This window comes from Cariama cristata, unplaced genomic scaffold, assembly GCF_000690535.1.
Source record: "Cariama cristata isolate BGI_N322 unplaced genomic scaffold, ASM69053v1 scaffold20954, whole genome shotgun sequence".
Lineage (NCBI taxonomy): Eukaryota > Metazoa > Chordata > Aves > Cariamiformes > Cariamidae > Cariama > Cariama cristata.
This window is the reverse complement of record NW_009611565.1, coordinates 11,671-27,763: the sequence shown is the minus strand read 5'-3', so window position 1 is coordinate 27,763 and position 16,093 is coordinate 11,671. Positions and strand designations below refer to the sequence as shown.

Genomic DNA, 16,093 nt, shown 5'->3' with positions numbered 1-16,093 from the left:
TATGAGAGAATCCCACATTCAGACAGCCCTGCATTTCTAGAGGCAGGAATCTCTATTAGAACTATGCAGTTGAACTATTAGAAACATCCCTGTGCCTATATTTTCACAGTTTCCTTTAAACTGTTCTGAAACCTAAATTTTCAGTGACTTTGAATTCTTAGGTAACTGGAAAAATCAGAGGCAGAAGAAATAACTCCTCCTATACGTATGAAAGTACAGATGCTTAATTTCTAGAACTAGTAGGGTAATGTAGCTTCTATCTCCTCACCTACTCACCTGTATTTCTTATTTGCAAAAAAATGTTACATACCTTCAGAAGCCACCTTGTCACCCATGATCCTCTCTAAGACTCCCCTTGGAAGTCTCTCAAAAGCTTCATTAGTAGGAGCAAAGAGTGTGTAATGACCAGGCCTTCCAAGAATATCCAAGACATTTGATGTGATGGCAGCAGCCTAGAAAATAAATTTGGTTTTAAATGCTGATTATTTAAAATATTACCAAAATACATTATCTGTCTAGTTTCACCTAGTGCCCACAGGTATGTTAATGCTAGACTGAGATCAGTGTGATAGAAAGATGAAAAAATGAATTGACAAAAAGGAATAGAAAATCAATTTTATGGGAAAAATGTGTCTTGATATACCAAGTTACCTCCTCAATTTAGCACACAGTAATCAATAAATTATGACAGAGGTAATAACAGCACAGAAAATTTTATTATTATGGCCTGAATTTTTGAATGAAAAATGTGAACATATTGGTTTTGCCAAAGTAGATCAAGGAAATAGTCTATCAAAGCTAATAATCTGCCCCTGAAATAATAATTAAAAAAACCCAGTGTTACAGGTGTATGACTAAGTTGATTAAATATAAGGAGGAGGTTTTGAATCACAACAGGAGGCTGAGGGGAGACCTCATTGCCCTCTGTAGCTTCCTGAGGAGGGGACGTGGACAGGGAGGGGCTGAGCTCTTCTCCCTAGGATCCAGGGACAGGACGTGTGGGAATGGTTCAAAGCTGCACCAGACTTCACATGAGGAAGATTTTCTTTAGAGAGGGAGTGGTCAGACACTGGAACAGGCTTCCTAGAGAGGTGGTCAATGCCCCATGGCTGTCAGTGTTTAAGAGGCATTTGGACAATGCCCTTTAATACCAAGCATTAAGTTTCGGTCAGTCCTGAAGTAGTCAGGCAGTTGGACTAGGTGATTGTTGTAGGTGCCTTTCAAGTGAAATATTCTATTCCATTCTATCTCAGGCTTTGAGGGCAGGAAAAATTATCTCCAGGCTTTCAATTCCTAAAATGTTACTAAGCTCGGGACGTTAAAAAAAAAAATTGATTAAAAATTCTCTACTTTCTAGTAATGAAGAAGAAGTAAGCAGTCTGAACTAAACAAAATCCAACTCAAAAATAAAATATGATTTCCCTTTTATTCCTTAAATAAATCTTAACTTGCTTATAAATCTCCTCTGTACAACCTCACAATTTGGGTGTTTCCATTATTGGATTAATCCTGAAAAGGAATACTATAACAACATGTATTTCTTTGGTGGCTGTAACCTGTTCTCATTAGAATCAAAGACTGAAGAAAAAGAACAATACAGAAAAAGTAATCAAAGATACTGTGAGAATATATGACGGATTAAAACGGTAATATGATAGAATATGCCAATATAAATCATGAACAGGTTTTCTAGAAGAAGAACATATGTAAAATTGAACACATCTGGACTTGAACAAAGAATTTACTCAGTTAAATATGAAATACAATTAGCTCAACCTAAGACAGAAAGATAAGGTGCATACGAAACTGGTGAACTGGAAGATGGAAATCGCCATTCTAAAACAAATGTCATATTAGAGTCTCAGGGCTGATTTTGTTTAATGATTTCATTAGCACATTTGCTTTTGGAGCCAATGTCATTAACACAGTACGAAGTGCGGAGGCACACGTATAGGAATTAGCAGGTGTATGTGCTATAAGCAGGGACTTCATCCTTTGAAAAGTCAGAAAGGTAGAGTGCAATGTGATGCAACTGAAAGAAAAACAAGCATGATGTTAGCATGTATCCTGGAAACGAGCAAGTTTTTTCAAGCAGCGTTAGGGAGGTATGCAAGTTAATACAAAAGGAATAGGTAAGACCTTATCTAGGATTAGGTGAAAATGTCTGCTTAGCGTTCACAAAAGTTAAACCCAAATAGAAGAGCCATAAAAAAGAGTGCCCAGGAAAACATGAAATAAAGAGGGCTTCTTTTTCAACTGGAGACTAGAAAGGGTTGGCTTTTATATTCAGTTTTTTAAAGGAATTAAATGGTGTGATTGCCTACAACTGTCATGGACTGGATTTGAGGGATTCAGAGAGTGTTTTCCACCTTTATGCCTCTGCATTTAAAATATTATTTTGTACTTATTGAGGAGATGGAGGAGGGAAAAGGACAATAGCTATTTGCGAAACCATGGCATATTTTTTTTAAACATGCGCAGCATGAAATCCCATTATACTAAGCAGACACATCTTCCAGAAAGAGGGGAAATTAGAGACTTAGACAGAAAAAAACCCGGCTTCCTCTCTGCAAGAAAAATCCTTCCTACATGTATCTGGTGTTCTGAAACTTACTATGAGTCAGGTTCTGGAATTTATTTGGTTTTTTACCATTTTTTACCATCTGTTTTGAAATTATTCTTATTTATCTAGCATCAGACATTGTAACTTATGCTTACACATCTCATTACTTCAGTGCTTGAGGAGAAGATACACTTTTTTATGTACAGGGACACATTCTGTCCTATTGATGTGATCTTATTTGATCCACAAAAGAGCAGAAGTAAACTCCTTATGTAAGACATTCTTTGCCTTTTTACATAGTTAGATTTGCAATATTGGCAGGGGTTCTTAATTTATTACTGTCTCTTGCTGAACCAACCCTTCTTACTTCCAGGTATCATACACAAATAGAAAAGAAAGAAGAAAAAAACCTAAAAGACCAGAGAAGTAATTTTATTTTTGTCCACTTACTCTAAGAGATGAAAGATCATCCTCGACTTCGATGAAATCTTGAATGGTATTTCCAACAGCGGTCAGGACACGATCAATGACGTGAACAACACCATTGGTAGCAATCTGGTTGCCATGGATCACCCTGGCACAGTTAACAGTAACAACCTATATTTGAAGAATCAAACAGTAGAAGATTAAGCATTAATGTGATCATATACTTGGAATCTGATTCTTACAGATTGGCAATGTATGCACTGCACATTATGTATTCACTGTTGTTCTTTCAGTTTTTATGTTAAATTTTAAGTAAAACTTGTAAGATTACAAAGGCTGACTAAGCTTCTGGAAAGCTAGCAGTAGATTTATTCAGGCTACATTAATTTCATGTTCATGTTTTATTTCTCATTTTAATTATTCAGATTTCTTTTCCATATCTGGTTAATATAGTGATTGCGTTGGTTTTTACTGATGTAAACTGTAGTCCAACATAAACACTTTTATTCATTTAAGGCAACAAAGATGAGTGACTTAACTGGGAGACTTCCAGCATTTATAAAATTTATTTTTTTTCCATGCAAACAATGGAAGTGTGTCCCCCTCAATCTTACATTTTTCTACTGTGCACTCCAATTCAAATAAAAGATCAGATTTAATATTATTTTGTAAACGCATGAAGATTAACAGTAGATTTTGCTCTCAGATTTATTATGATCACATATTTTGACCACAAAAGGCTTTGTCTTATAGGAAGAAAGTTCTTTCTCACTTGAACTTTGATTTCTAAACAGCAAACAGCACATGTTCCGTAATTCTTTCTTAGTGATTAGTCTAAACAGCAGACAAAATTTCTTCAAGAAAATGTACTTATTGTGGTCAGTGGAAACTTACTTGCTAGATGTTAGACTTTCTATAACTTATTTTCTTAGCTATAAAAGGAAATAAATGAAAAAGTAATGGCTATAACTGAATAATTATGTTAGGAAAAAAAAAAAGATAATAGACTTACCCCATTAGGATAATGGTTAATAAGTAATTTCTGGTCATTATACATAGACACCAGGGTCATGCCATTCTTAAGATCTTTTGTCAGCATGCGCTTGTTTACCATGTGGTGGTGGAGAGCGTTATACAGTTCAATATTTACGTTGTCAACCAAATTCCTGTGAATTTCCTGAAGAAGAAAGAAATGTAATTCATTAGAAGCTTCAGAACATTCTTCCAGTTGGAAAGATGTACATATTGTTTTACCTTAACATATGCTTTTTACGTATTCAACAATGGATATTTCCTATTAGAAGGCACGACTTTGATACCTGTCAATCTGGCTCTACTTGAATGGTACTTTAGTCTGATTTGCTCACAAATGGAAGACAAGAGGTCTCTTCACAGACAAGTCAGTGGAGGAGCTTTGATTCAGTATTTATTTAACCAAAAACTACTAAAAGAAGAACACCTGAATCACTGACAAATACAGTTATACTCTACATCACACAATTGCTGGAATTCCTGTCAGTTTCCCCCAAACTATGCTAATAACACTAATGATCTAATGATATTAATATTTGTCATGCAAGTGCTTAGTACTCCTGAAAATAAATTCAGGTTCTCTAGCTTCAGCAATGCATGTTAAACACGCAAATTATTTTATTATAACTTGTGCGATGTCCTTTTATATCTAAAATAACAATGTTGTTTCTAGTCTACCTTATCGTAGACTAGCTGTTGCAGCTAAAACATTAGCTGAAAGAGAAACACACTTTAACACATGCATGCACACACACACACACACACTTACTGAACTTAATTGCTCCCAGGCTTCGTTGCTTGGTGCAAAGAAAGTGAATGAACCTCGTCCCTCAATCTCTTCTCTCAGCTTTGATATGTCAGAGTACTGCTGCGTGGAGATGGCTCCCACAATACCAAGCGTACCATACACATGATCAATAGGAGCAACTAAAATAAACATGAGATAAGAATACTGTAAACTCTTCAGTCATCCAGTTTCTCACAATCAAAACTTCTTTGTTTCTTTTGCTTGGACAGTAGTATTGCCTTTCTGAAATTGTTTAAATCAATATTAAAACGATGTACTTGGATCAAAATTCCATTGTCAACTTACTCAAAACCCACCCAAACACATCTGCTTGTTATTTATTTTTATTTACTTAATGAAAAATTAGATCAAACAAAACCAAATATTGTAATGTTTTCTTTAGAAGAGTTGTCTTGTTTTGTGCCAACCCAACCTGAAATGGGTGGCTATCCACTGAGGACAGGAGTAGATTCCATCTGTAATCACAAAAATTTCGATGAAGTGGGTCTCATTTGGTCATGGTGGACCAGAATTATTCTTGTGAGGCCTCTCGCTCTTCTTCCAGTGTGTGGTTTGTGCATATATTGATTCATCCAGAAAGTAAGAATGGCCATTGCACAGTTAAAACACAGCTACTTGAGAACAGGATTCATCTCTCCTAATTCTAGGCATCTAGAAGTGAGGCATCTGTGTGCTAGCTAGTTGTTCTTGGCTCTTTTTATGGTCATGCAGAGGAACAGGCAATTCTAAAGTGTGACTGACCTCATCCTAATGTAAATATCTAAATTAATACATCTAAACAAACTAAACTCTGCCTTAGGTATGCCTAAATATTATTGAATGTAAAAGGATTAGTTCAGATATAGGGATCTAAAGTTATGAAATATATTCCTTCTCAGATTACTCTTCCCTGTTGCAATTAATTTTATTTATGCAAAATAGAATAGTACAAATAGGAGAAATTAAGAATTCCTGTCTTTGTTTTCACTCTTTTTTTAAAGCCTACACCACTCTTTTAGAAAATAAGATTCAAGTCTTCTCAGAAAAAGGAATAAACAGAATTCAGATATGCCACACTTCATGTCCTGGGTTTCTGACCTCACTGGTATGCTTTAGGTTATTTTGGAATGTGATGGGAATAGGAATAAAAGTTCTTTGGCAGTTTTGGGAACTGAAGACACTACTGTTCATCTCCAATCCAGCAACTGGACAGAGGTGGGAAGTTCAACTTAAACTGCATGGTCAAACACAGTGCTGGCTATTTTTTTAACTGTGTTGGCTGTGTGCAAATGAAGCTGTGTATTCTCAGGCAGTAGTTCTTAAAAAGAGGCAATCATTCGTCAAGATGACCACCTTTGAAACTCCCCTGTGTTGTAATGCTTCTCATATACTGACTCATTCATATGAAAATAAGCTTGTACCTGCAGGACATCCTCTCATACCATCCATCTTCATATAGCCAGGACAGCACTCATATAAGACAGTTCTGTGGAATACAGACAAAAGCACAATTAAATAATATACAGGACAAGTGTACACTAATTTTAGCCAAGCCTATTTTTTTATTACCAGTTTTTCATTGCTAAGTACACACTCTCCAGATCTTCATCCTTTTTTTATCATTCTACCTTTTCTGTATAGACTACAAATTGTTTGCATTTTACTAAATGTAAGGCTTTTGAATTTACAGAATGACTGCCATCGTTAAGTGCTAGGAATGAACATGGGAGGGGATACAGAACCCCTGTAGAGTTATTAAAAGATGACATGACTAGAACAGCAGCTGGAGAAAATTAACTTAACTGGTCTATTTTGAAAATATTGGATGGGATTGAAGAAAGGGAAAAATAAAGAAAGTGAGGACATTGAGAGAAACTGGTGGCATCAGCGTGGTAAAGGAAAAAGAAAAAAATTAACTGAACGGAAATTAAAACGACAAAACTACATGAAGTCACCTATATACTTGATGTGGGAACTAAACAAGTATTTAGGAGAAGGTCTGGTGGACTGTATGGTGATAGAAAGTGGGATGGCAGAGCCTCAGTTTTTCAAGGAAGACTGAAGAAGCTCAGGAACGAGGGAGAGAACTAATTAAGAACAGACAGAAAGCAGGTTATAAAGAAGGAAGTCACTAAAGACTGGATAGATGGACACAAGGGAACATTCACTGGTAAATGCAGTGAGGATGAAAACCAGACAAGAAATCAAAAACAGTTAAAAGAGTATGTCATCACACCATACATACAATCTGTCAATACTAGGGACCAGGAACTGTTATATCATGAAGTCAATAAAATATTCTCATTCTTGAGTACATGTAAGCTATACATAACAGCAAACCAGAGCTAACTGGTAATTTTATACTGTAACACTCAATTTAACGTCGGTGGACTTATAAGATACAATATCTTCTTAATTAATATGACAGAAATATAAGCTCTACCACAGATCTGCTTGACAAGTTCTCTCTTTTATGAAACTGCAAATTCATGAAAATTGTCACAGAGTTGATTTTGGCTCCTCAGGAGAGGTAATGCCAACAAACTGTACAATCTTACCAAAGTCTAAACCGTAAACTTTAAGACATTAGACTTCAAATACTACTTTTCAAATTATCATACACTGTGAATGACAAGGGAAAATTGCCATCATGGTTTTACATGATAGATTTATTTTTATAGGTGTGGCTGATGTTGGCAGTGCTAGAGTTCTGAATAGTAATTCCTTGAAGGTTTTTACTGAGTCTTCACCACTACATTCCAGCTTTTAATTTGCAGACTCTGGTGGCAGCTGAGTACAATTCTCTCATTTTTCATAAACTAAAGCTTACAAAACACTAATCACAAACACATTAATATGAACAGCTTATTCAAATGAAAAGTTGAACTCAAGCCCTTCAACATCCAAACTACTTGAAGACATTAACAGATGAAAGTAGACTGGAAGAACAACAGCATTACAAAGAATGGTTTTAGAAGTGAGGATTATAATTCTGTAATTGACAGCAATCTGATAGAGCTAGTGAAGATTAAAGATCCTCTTTTTTAAAAAACCATAGTCTTTTATTTCTCTGTGCTATGAAAATATTTTGTCTCCATTCCCTCATATACATATGCACACATGACATATTCACTCTTCTGCCACGTGCGTTTTTTCAACTGAGAAGTCATATACCAAAAGTATTTGTACGGTTCTTTTTAATACATCTCTTTAAAGAAATTCACTGAATGGCTATTTCTTGGGAATGCAAGAGCAGCATACAGTTCAGGCTACAGATTTTCTAACTAAGAAGGAAATTAATTTTATACTCTTCCTCCTTGTTGCATCCCTGCCAGAAGCTAATTTGTTTTTTAAAAATATATCTGATTAAAGAAAAATGTGTAGCAGAATAGCAGGCAGAATGTTCTCCCAACTGTGTGAACTGCTCTGTCATGATCAAATATTTCTTCCTTCCATGGAACAGAAAATGTCCCCCCATCACCCCATGAGCAGCTATGAAAGACTGCAGTCTAAAATAGCTTTTGGAAAAAGGAAGGAGGAAGCTGAGTTATAAGCACAGAATAAGACATGGCAAGTTTAGTCTTCTTACTGTATCCAACAAAGACACAATTAATGAAAGGCAGAAAACTGGCTGAATAACATAGTTAAGAAAGAAAATGCTTCTTCAGCCAAGCATTACAAGATCCGTGCCTTTTTTACTATGTAACTGCTTATGTACAGCCCAGGCTTTTTTTCAGTCATCAAGGGTTACTGTAAGTTCCTACTTACAGTATTTATGTTTCCTTACAGATGTCTGCAATTAGGAGGTCCATGTATCAGCTATGCTCAAAATATAGTGAGAAAGATGGAATGGGAGAAAAGGGGTCTGTATGGAGCATCCCACAATAGGGTCAGAACCAGATAAAACTCAGTGCAAGATGCAGTTCCTCAGTACCACTTGTGTCCAGATACAGTACACGGGGGAAGTACCATCTCACATCATAAGTTATCCTCCTCTGTATCTCCCTATTAGTGCAATACAAGATGGTGCAAGTAAAGTAGACGAGTAAAGAAAGCAGTTACTCAGATGAGAAACAATGCTGTATTGTTGAATTTTTGGAGTTTTTGTTGGTTTTTTTTTGGTTTTGGAGTAGGATATTTTTGTTTGTTTGGTTGGTGGGTCTTTTTTTAGGACAAAGTTGTTCTGAACTCATCCAAAGGAGTATATTCCAAAGGAAAAAGGGGCAGAGCAACACTACTTTAAGTCCTTGTTATTCTTGGCTAACAGAGCCAGTTTTCAGTTTATTCAGATCGGCTTTGTGACTCATCTGTTTCTACTCCTTGCTGGCATGGAGATAAAATACTGCAGAGAAACAGTGGAAAGCCTTCTGGTCCAATAGACTTTGATTTTAGCAAATGTTTAAATTGCATCCCAATTGGAAATTTACAACAGTGGATAGGAAGTGTAAATAATAAAAGCATTCTTAAGTTAACATTTTATAGATCATATATACAACTTAGGGAAGATTGTTAACATGGAGATATTAACATGAGAAGAGCCATTGTCCTTTGGATTAATATTCTTATTACAGTAACCTCTTTAGTCATGTCTGCATTTCTGTTTTAAGTACATAGAGTATAAAACTCCCATTATCAGCTAAGACTAAGTTAGAACAGATGCTCTGTTACAGCCACAAAAAAACCCTCAGGAGTTCTATGACTTACCTTACTCTCATACACACTGTTTTCCCCCTCTAGCCTTGCTCTGTGAGTGCTTGTACAATGGTAGGAGTGTTAAAAGATGAGGGAGGGAGAAAGTAGGTGATAGTTTTGTGTAGACTCCCATCCCCAATTCCACCCAGCCCCACCGCTCGATGTCTTCCTCTGGTTGACTGGAGCAGGCTTCTCACTTCAGGCCTTACACAGGCTCTGTAAAATGTTTTACAGCTTACATTCCTCTAAGCTCTAATCAGTGAAGAGAACAAAGTCACCACCTGACTTTAGTTCAACGAGTCCAAACTGTCTATTGCCTCAAACTATTTTCCCTGTTACATGAAAGTATCTATCACTGCACAATTAATTTTATTTCTGTATCTCAGCAAAGTAATTAATTCCCTGTCAGATTTGTGCTGAGAGCGGACTTCCTCTCAGGGGAAGACATGATATCTATCTAGGAATAAAACCACAGGAATAGGTTGTTTTCCAAAACTGACTTTGAGAATATCCAAGTTTCAGCCTAAGTAATTTTCAGGAAATAACCTTCTTCCCAGTGCATCTGCAGTGAAATAAAATGTAGTGCCAAAGAAGTCAGTGGTATGGCAGACTTTACTCAAAAGGTGAAGTATTTTGGATGACTTGCAGCACATCCCCTGAAGGAAGAATGAAGTCAGGACTACAATGCCACCTGGAGGAGAAGGAAACGTTCTGATAAAAACTATAAACCTATGGGTCCTGAAAAAATTGAAGGTAGAGGTGGGGTAAATGACCACACACAGTATAGTTTGACTGGAAATGGATCATTATTACCATCATCAAATGCATACAAATCTACAAGTTGTATGAAAAATGAGTTCTAACCTGTCTGGATTTCCTTATAAAGACAAAGCCAAAATCAAAATGGGAGAGACTGGTTAGGATTCCAGACAGCCAATTACGTTCCAAAGAAACTTCTGGGGATTTAGAATAATCAGATGGCTTGTCTCAGTAGGATGTTCATTATGATTTGCACTACCTCCACTCTAACTTACTGCTGTTACTTTCTTCTATCTCCTTAACCAAACAATTACTAACTAATGAAGTTTACAATAGCAGAAAGCTTAGCGTCACAGCCTGGGGCATGAAAATCAGGTCTTTTCCTTGGCTCTGGTGGGGCCATAGATTCACTCTTCATGTCTAGACTGACTTTAGAGCTGAGACTTCAAAGCCATGGCAGTGCTTGAAAGGCAAGACTGTGTGCTGGAATCAGTGTCTCACTGTGTTGGAAGTATAACAGCTCCATTAATTTATGGTATGCTGTCAAAGACTGAAAACATTTTCTCAGAAAAAAAATGGAAAAAAACTTCCTCCTACTACATCTTCCCTCAGTCTTTTTCCTAAGGTTCCTTTCCAACATTTTGTTATGACATGCAGCATCTTTCAGCAATCTCAAAAAACGCAAAGCCTCTGACACCCAAGAGCAGCAGTAGAAACCACAATCCAAGCCCACTTCAGGTCCTTGCCTGACTACTATCTGATTTACATGTCTGATTTTAACAGTGTAAAAAACATTACTGGAGGCATTTTTCTCACCTAAATAATAATTTGGGAGTCTTAATCAGTTTTACATTAGTAAGTATAGGGATCACGCTCAAGAAGAACCATGAATATACTTGTTTGTCAGCCAAGATAGCTGAACCAGCTGAAAAATGAAACAAAGTGTAAAGTTGGCTTTGAAGAAAAATGAAAAAATAGATAGGAAAAGGATATTGGGTTAGTTATGAAAGTGTCATATATGTAGATGCACTGAAGAGAGCATAAAGACGGTAACTGTATTAGCACTGCTAGTGAGGTATGCACACTCTGCGTCATTTTTTGTGCTCCTCCACACTCCCCAGCATAAACCTAGATTATGTCTGCATCTAATTCTTTGTCAACATATAAATTCTTAAATTTTGTGTAAAGAAGCATTCAATGAATTTCATAGAAGTTTACAAAGTCTTACAGTTGCAGTTTTAACTCAGAAGCACTCTGTAAAGGCTCACTTGGATTCAATATGAGCTATGTGTAAATGTTTAAAGTCAAATATATTCTGTGTCTTCCCCCACCTCCCTCGAATTTATAATTGTTTCTATATTTAGAAACACTTTTTAAAAATTGAAGAATGGACTGGAAAATGTGAATCCTATTGACTCATGACTGTGACAATGGGAATAAAAATATGACTAATTGCAAATTATCGGTCAATTCTTGTTCAAGCTCTCCTTTCTAGTTTATTTAGTGGATTATTGTTGATCAGAAAAACATTTTCAAGAGAATTTAAGAGCTTGTTTACAAAGGGAGTCATCTTCATCTGGCTTATATTGCTAACACTGTGGATATTTTTCTTCCATACTGACCTCTGTTAAGGAAGTCTTTGGCACAGAAACAAAAAATTCTATTCCACATTACATTAACATCTAAAACAGTGGTTGATGGTCATTAGGAAAGTTTTAAATACAAATCTTTCTTACTTTAAATGGAGTTAAATTCCTCATACATACAATTTGCACCATGTATCAATATAACTTAAGATCTTTATGTCTTAGGGCATACACTCTCTCAGTGACTGTTCAAACTGGGTACTTAAATGTTACTTGGGCATTTGGAAAAGTTTTATAGGCTTTCACTAAGAGACTCCTAATACCCTAAGACAGAGTTGCAATCAAAGTCCAGGCTTCCTGTTCAGTCAAGCTTTTCAGAAATGTCCCCCCTGACCTATTTGGACCCTATAAGAAAATAATGGTGAAATAAAAATAATGATTGCCTGTGACAACTGCTGAGAAATTTATCTAAGTAATTGCACAACAGCAAAAGAAAATGTGGTACACGAGAAAAACAGTAGTTTATTGTATGGGTAAACAATGTCAGTCTGTTAAATTACTTAATTCTAAGCTAGACAATTGGGGCAGACCAAGTTCAGGACTGGGGATTTTGTACGTGTTCACTCTCTGAAGCTGCTCTCTATGGCTGATGAAACTGTAGTGACTTTGACGTGTTGTCACAGAGAAGGCAATGACTTGCATTCTGAGAAGAAGTGACAATTGAAATATGCACACCGATTCCAAAAAGAACACCAGGGTCACCCAGATTTAATCTGTATCCATAACCGTATTTTAATTTTGTTTTGTTTTGTAGAGAGATGTGGTCTGAGCAGCCAGCTCTGCTGGGTGGTGCCTAGTTATTTTCACAACTGAACCATTAGGTCCCTCTGTGTTTTTTGGGTAGGTCACCTAACCTCATATCTCTTTGTGTTTAAAATAACGCCATGAATACCTGACTTGGAGAAGTATTGCTGAAACTAATAGCTTGAAGCCTCTTAAACTTAAAAAAGACTATATACTATGCTGTCATTTTCAGACTTTCCACTCCTTTTGCGATTATTTTTGGCAACAACTATTGAATCAGTTATCCAGGTGGTTTTAGAAGCAGCTAAAGAGAAGCTGTAACCCTGTAAAATTATGAACTGAATTCTTCCTGTGTCAGCAATTGAAACAAACAGTTAGTTTGTCTCTGAGGAAAGGATAGTTTTCTAACCATACATTATATTATCTCAGTGAATGGAGAATAGTTTTGAAACAGAGCATACTTACGCTTTCTTTCCACAGATGGCTCCCTGGTACCAGTTTCTGCAGGTGCTGAAGTATTTCTTTTTTGTTCCCATAACTTGCTGAAGGGCACAGACATTTGGGCTATGGATGGGAGTGAGAAACATTTCAAAAAGAAGTTTCTGTACATCTTTGGAAAAGTTCTACATAAAATAGCAGCAAATACCATTTCTGTTGAGCAAGAGGAAGAAATGAACATCTGGCTTCACTTCCCAGGTCAGGTGTGTTTTCAAGCAACCACAGTCCAAGCTCCCACGACTGCCCAGCTGGGTTCCTAGGCAAGCCCACCCTCCCAGCAGGGACAGAAGATTCCCCTCCCTTCTGGTTTGACCCCCTCTCTCTGATGGGCAGTGATCACCAGCTGTACCTAGTCAAGTCTTAACATGCCTTACATTTCCTCCTTCCCCCTGTGAAGTGAATTAATTACTAGCCACCGGGGACGGAGTTCTGAATACCATCAGGCTCTTTTCATTAAAGTTTTTGTCTTGTACACTTCTGTGCGGCTGAAGGTCATGGGGAGATGGGGAAGAAAAGTGCCTTGTTCTTTATGTAGAAGGAAACCCTGTCTTCTGTAAATCAATCAGCTATTTTGATTACCAACTGTTTGGAGTACCGCAGGCACCTAAGCAAACATTCTGGGAATTACTGTGGACCAAAGGGTAAATTGGCATGTAAATAAAAGAAGTCACAGATTTCAAACGAGGAATACTTGTTCCTTAGCATAGTAGTGTACAGAAAAGGAATTTCTTCAGGGTAAATTCCAAGGAGCAAAAGCATTTTGTCACTAATTTTTATACTTCTACAATTAAAAAAATATCGTTAGTTCAAAAGTTAGAACACATATTTTACGTCAATGGGAAGACAGTGAAGTTTTTTATTTGAAAACTCAGTCTGTGCATACATGTGCATAGCAGGCAGAGGGAATCCAACAAAGGAAGATAGAATGGTAAACAATTCTTACTCAGAGAACTTTTTTTGCTTAAGAAGACTGAAGGAAAATGTGTTTAGACACATGTGTCTCCCTGACACCACTTGTTCAAATTATTTCCATGCCTGTGAGCAGCCTGGCTTGTAAGCATTGTCTTTTGGGTACCCTGCCGAGCAGCTTGCCGCATTGCTCTACTGGGAACAGAAGTTTTACAAAGGGCTCCCAGTATGTATTCCCATGTTAGAAAGCATTTAAATAGAGGTCATGATTTTCATTAGGATGGAATAAAGATGGCAAATACTGTGAGATAGGTGTCAGCTCTATTCAAACACTTGAAAACATACATTAAACCTATCTGATGTCCCATTATATTACTTGTGAACTGTCATTAACTTCAGTGATTCTAAAATGCATGTATTTTTTTCATTGAGAAACGGTGATATTAGATTTTTCCACATTTTATGAAGTTTAACAGTATTCTGTCTCCTTTTGAAACTCTTCAGAAAGCTTTTTATTTAGGAACAATTCTTGTAAAATCAATTGAGAAAGAAAGTTCTACTTGAATGATAGTAAGAATTCACAGTGAAAAATCACATTTAATATAACACAAGAAGAAAAGGGAGAATAAAGATTAACAAGCTCCCTTTTAAAACAGAAATAAAACCCAGTTACTCACCCTTGGTCGCGTGCCCTTATTCGACTATGAGTTAAAATCTTGTCATAGTGAGCAGAAGCAGCTGCTTGTTCAAAAGCAGACAATAAAAAAGTGGAAAAGGTGAATAAGAAAAAGATCTTCATCTTTAGTCCTCTGTTGCTTCTGGCAAGTCTAGAAGAGAGAACTGGCAAAGGGTCTGGAGAGCTGACAATTTATATACATGTTGGAAGGTGGTGGGAGGGAACCACAGGATCAACCTGAAACTTCGTACCACCCTCCTTAGAACAGCAGCTTTTGCTGCCAGCTTCAGTAACCTAAATTAGTAGCATAAATTAACCATATAAACCATTTTTTTTAATCCTCGATTGACTAATTTCTTCCTTATTACAGAAAGCTTAGCATTTTATTGTGCTGACACAACAGCAGAGAAAGTTTGAGAAGTTTAGACTTTGGCTTATGATTTGATATTTATAGAACTGAAGCATCCAGAGGTCGTGATCATCGCGTGTGGTTTTGTTCAAACCCAGAGGAAGATGCTGTCTGTTCCCATAAGAACTGCACCGCTTCCCTTTGTTTTCCATGTCCTCACGGTTATCAGCTATGAGCTGTTTAACTAGTGAAGCTGATGAAAGTTCCAAACAATACCGTTGTCAATAACCTGGAATAACATTTTTGTCTTCAGAAAAAAGAAGCTGTATAAACACAGATTCTGATTATGAAGTAGTTACACCATTAAATGCAGTATTAGCTTAAATATTCATTTTAATCCTAATTATAACACTTCTATTACGTAATCCTTTTATTCAGAGCTTTATGTAATCATATAAAAATCACTGAGTATCTGAAAATATGAATTTTCTATATTTATAAGTTTCTATGCTTATTAGTCATTCCTCGAGAGCATCTTGTGAAGTAAATGGAAAATGTAAATGAGGGAAATGAGGCAGAAGGGTGAAGTGACAGGCTCATGTGGGATTCACAGGGAGTGTTGCGAGTGACCTTGAACAACATAGCCTTGAAGGAAACAGTCTGAGAAAGCAAGTAATGAAGCAAGCGCAGAAAGTGAGCTGAAGATAAAAATGTTTTGAAGCACAGCTGTGAGACCCAAACTAGAAGACGCGCGTCTTGATTAACAGCACCAATTAAAAGCTTAGCCATGGCACGTGGACAGCAGGGGTTAACCAATCCATGAACAAACTAGAGCGCATGGACAGCTAGTGAATCTATATAAGCACAAACTTGTAAACAATAAAGGTCTTTGGTTTTACCCGCGCCAGAGTCCGTGAATCAATCCCTACAGGTTCAAGCCTCCAGTGAAGTGACAGTCCTAAGCCTCCAGGGACAGCTGGTGTTTGGACTGCAATCCAGGAGTTTGCAAGTT

General features: G+C 36.8%; 1 protein-coding gene across 3 annotated transcripts in view; it reads right to left on the bottom strand.

The window, feature by feature from the left end:
• Positions 1 to 14,890, bottom strand: part of POSTN (periostin, osteoblast specific factor) — a 36,711-nt gene extending 21,821 nt beyond the window's left edge. For all 3 annotated transcript variants that reach the window (XM_009698312.1, XM_009698313.1, XM_009698314.1), the window contains exons 1-7: positions 14,734 to 14,890; positions 13,115 to 13,213; positions 6,230 to 6,294; positions 4,791 to 4,948; positions 4,002 to 4,166; positions 3,014 to 3,160; positions 311 to 452 (exon numbers count right to left, since the gene is read on the bottom strand). In XM_009698312.1, the coding sequence (XP_009696614.1) occupies positions 311 to 452; positions 3,014 to 3,160; positions 4,002 to 4,166; positions 4,791 to 4,948; positions 6,230 to 6,294; positions 13,115 to 13,213; positions 14,734 to 14,855 (898 nt within the window). In that variant the 5' untranslated portion in view covers positions 14,856 to 14,890. The remainder of the gene's footprint in view (positions 1 to 310; positions 453 to 3,013; positions 3,161 to 4,001; positions 4,167 to 4,790; positions 4,949 to 6,229; positions 6,295 to 13,114; positions 13,214 to 14,733) is intronic.
• Between the last annotated feature and the right edge of the window lie 1,203 nt (positions 14,891 to 16,093).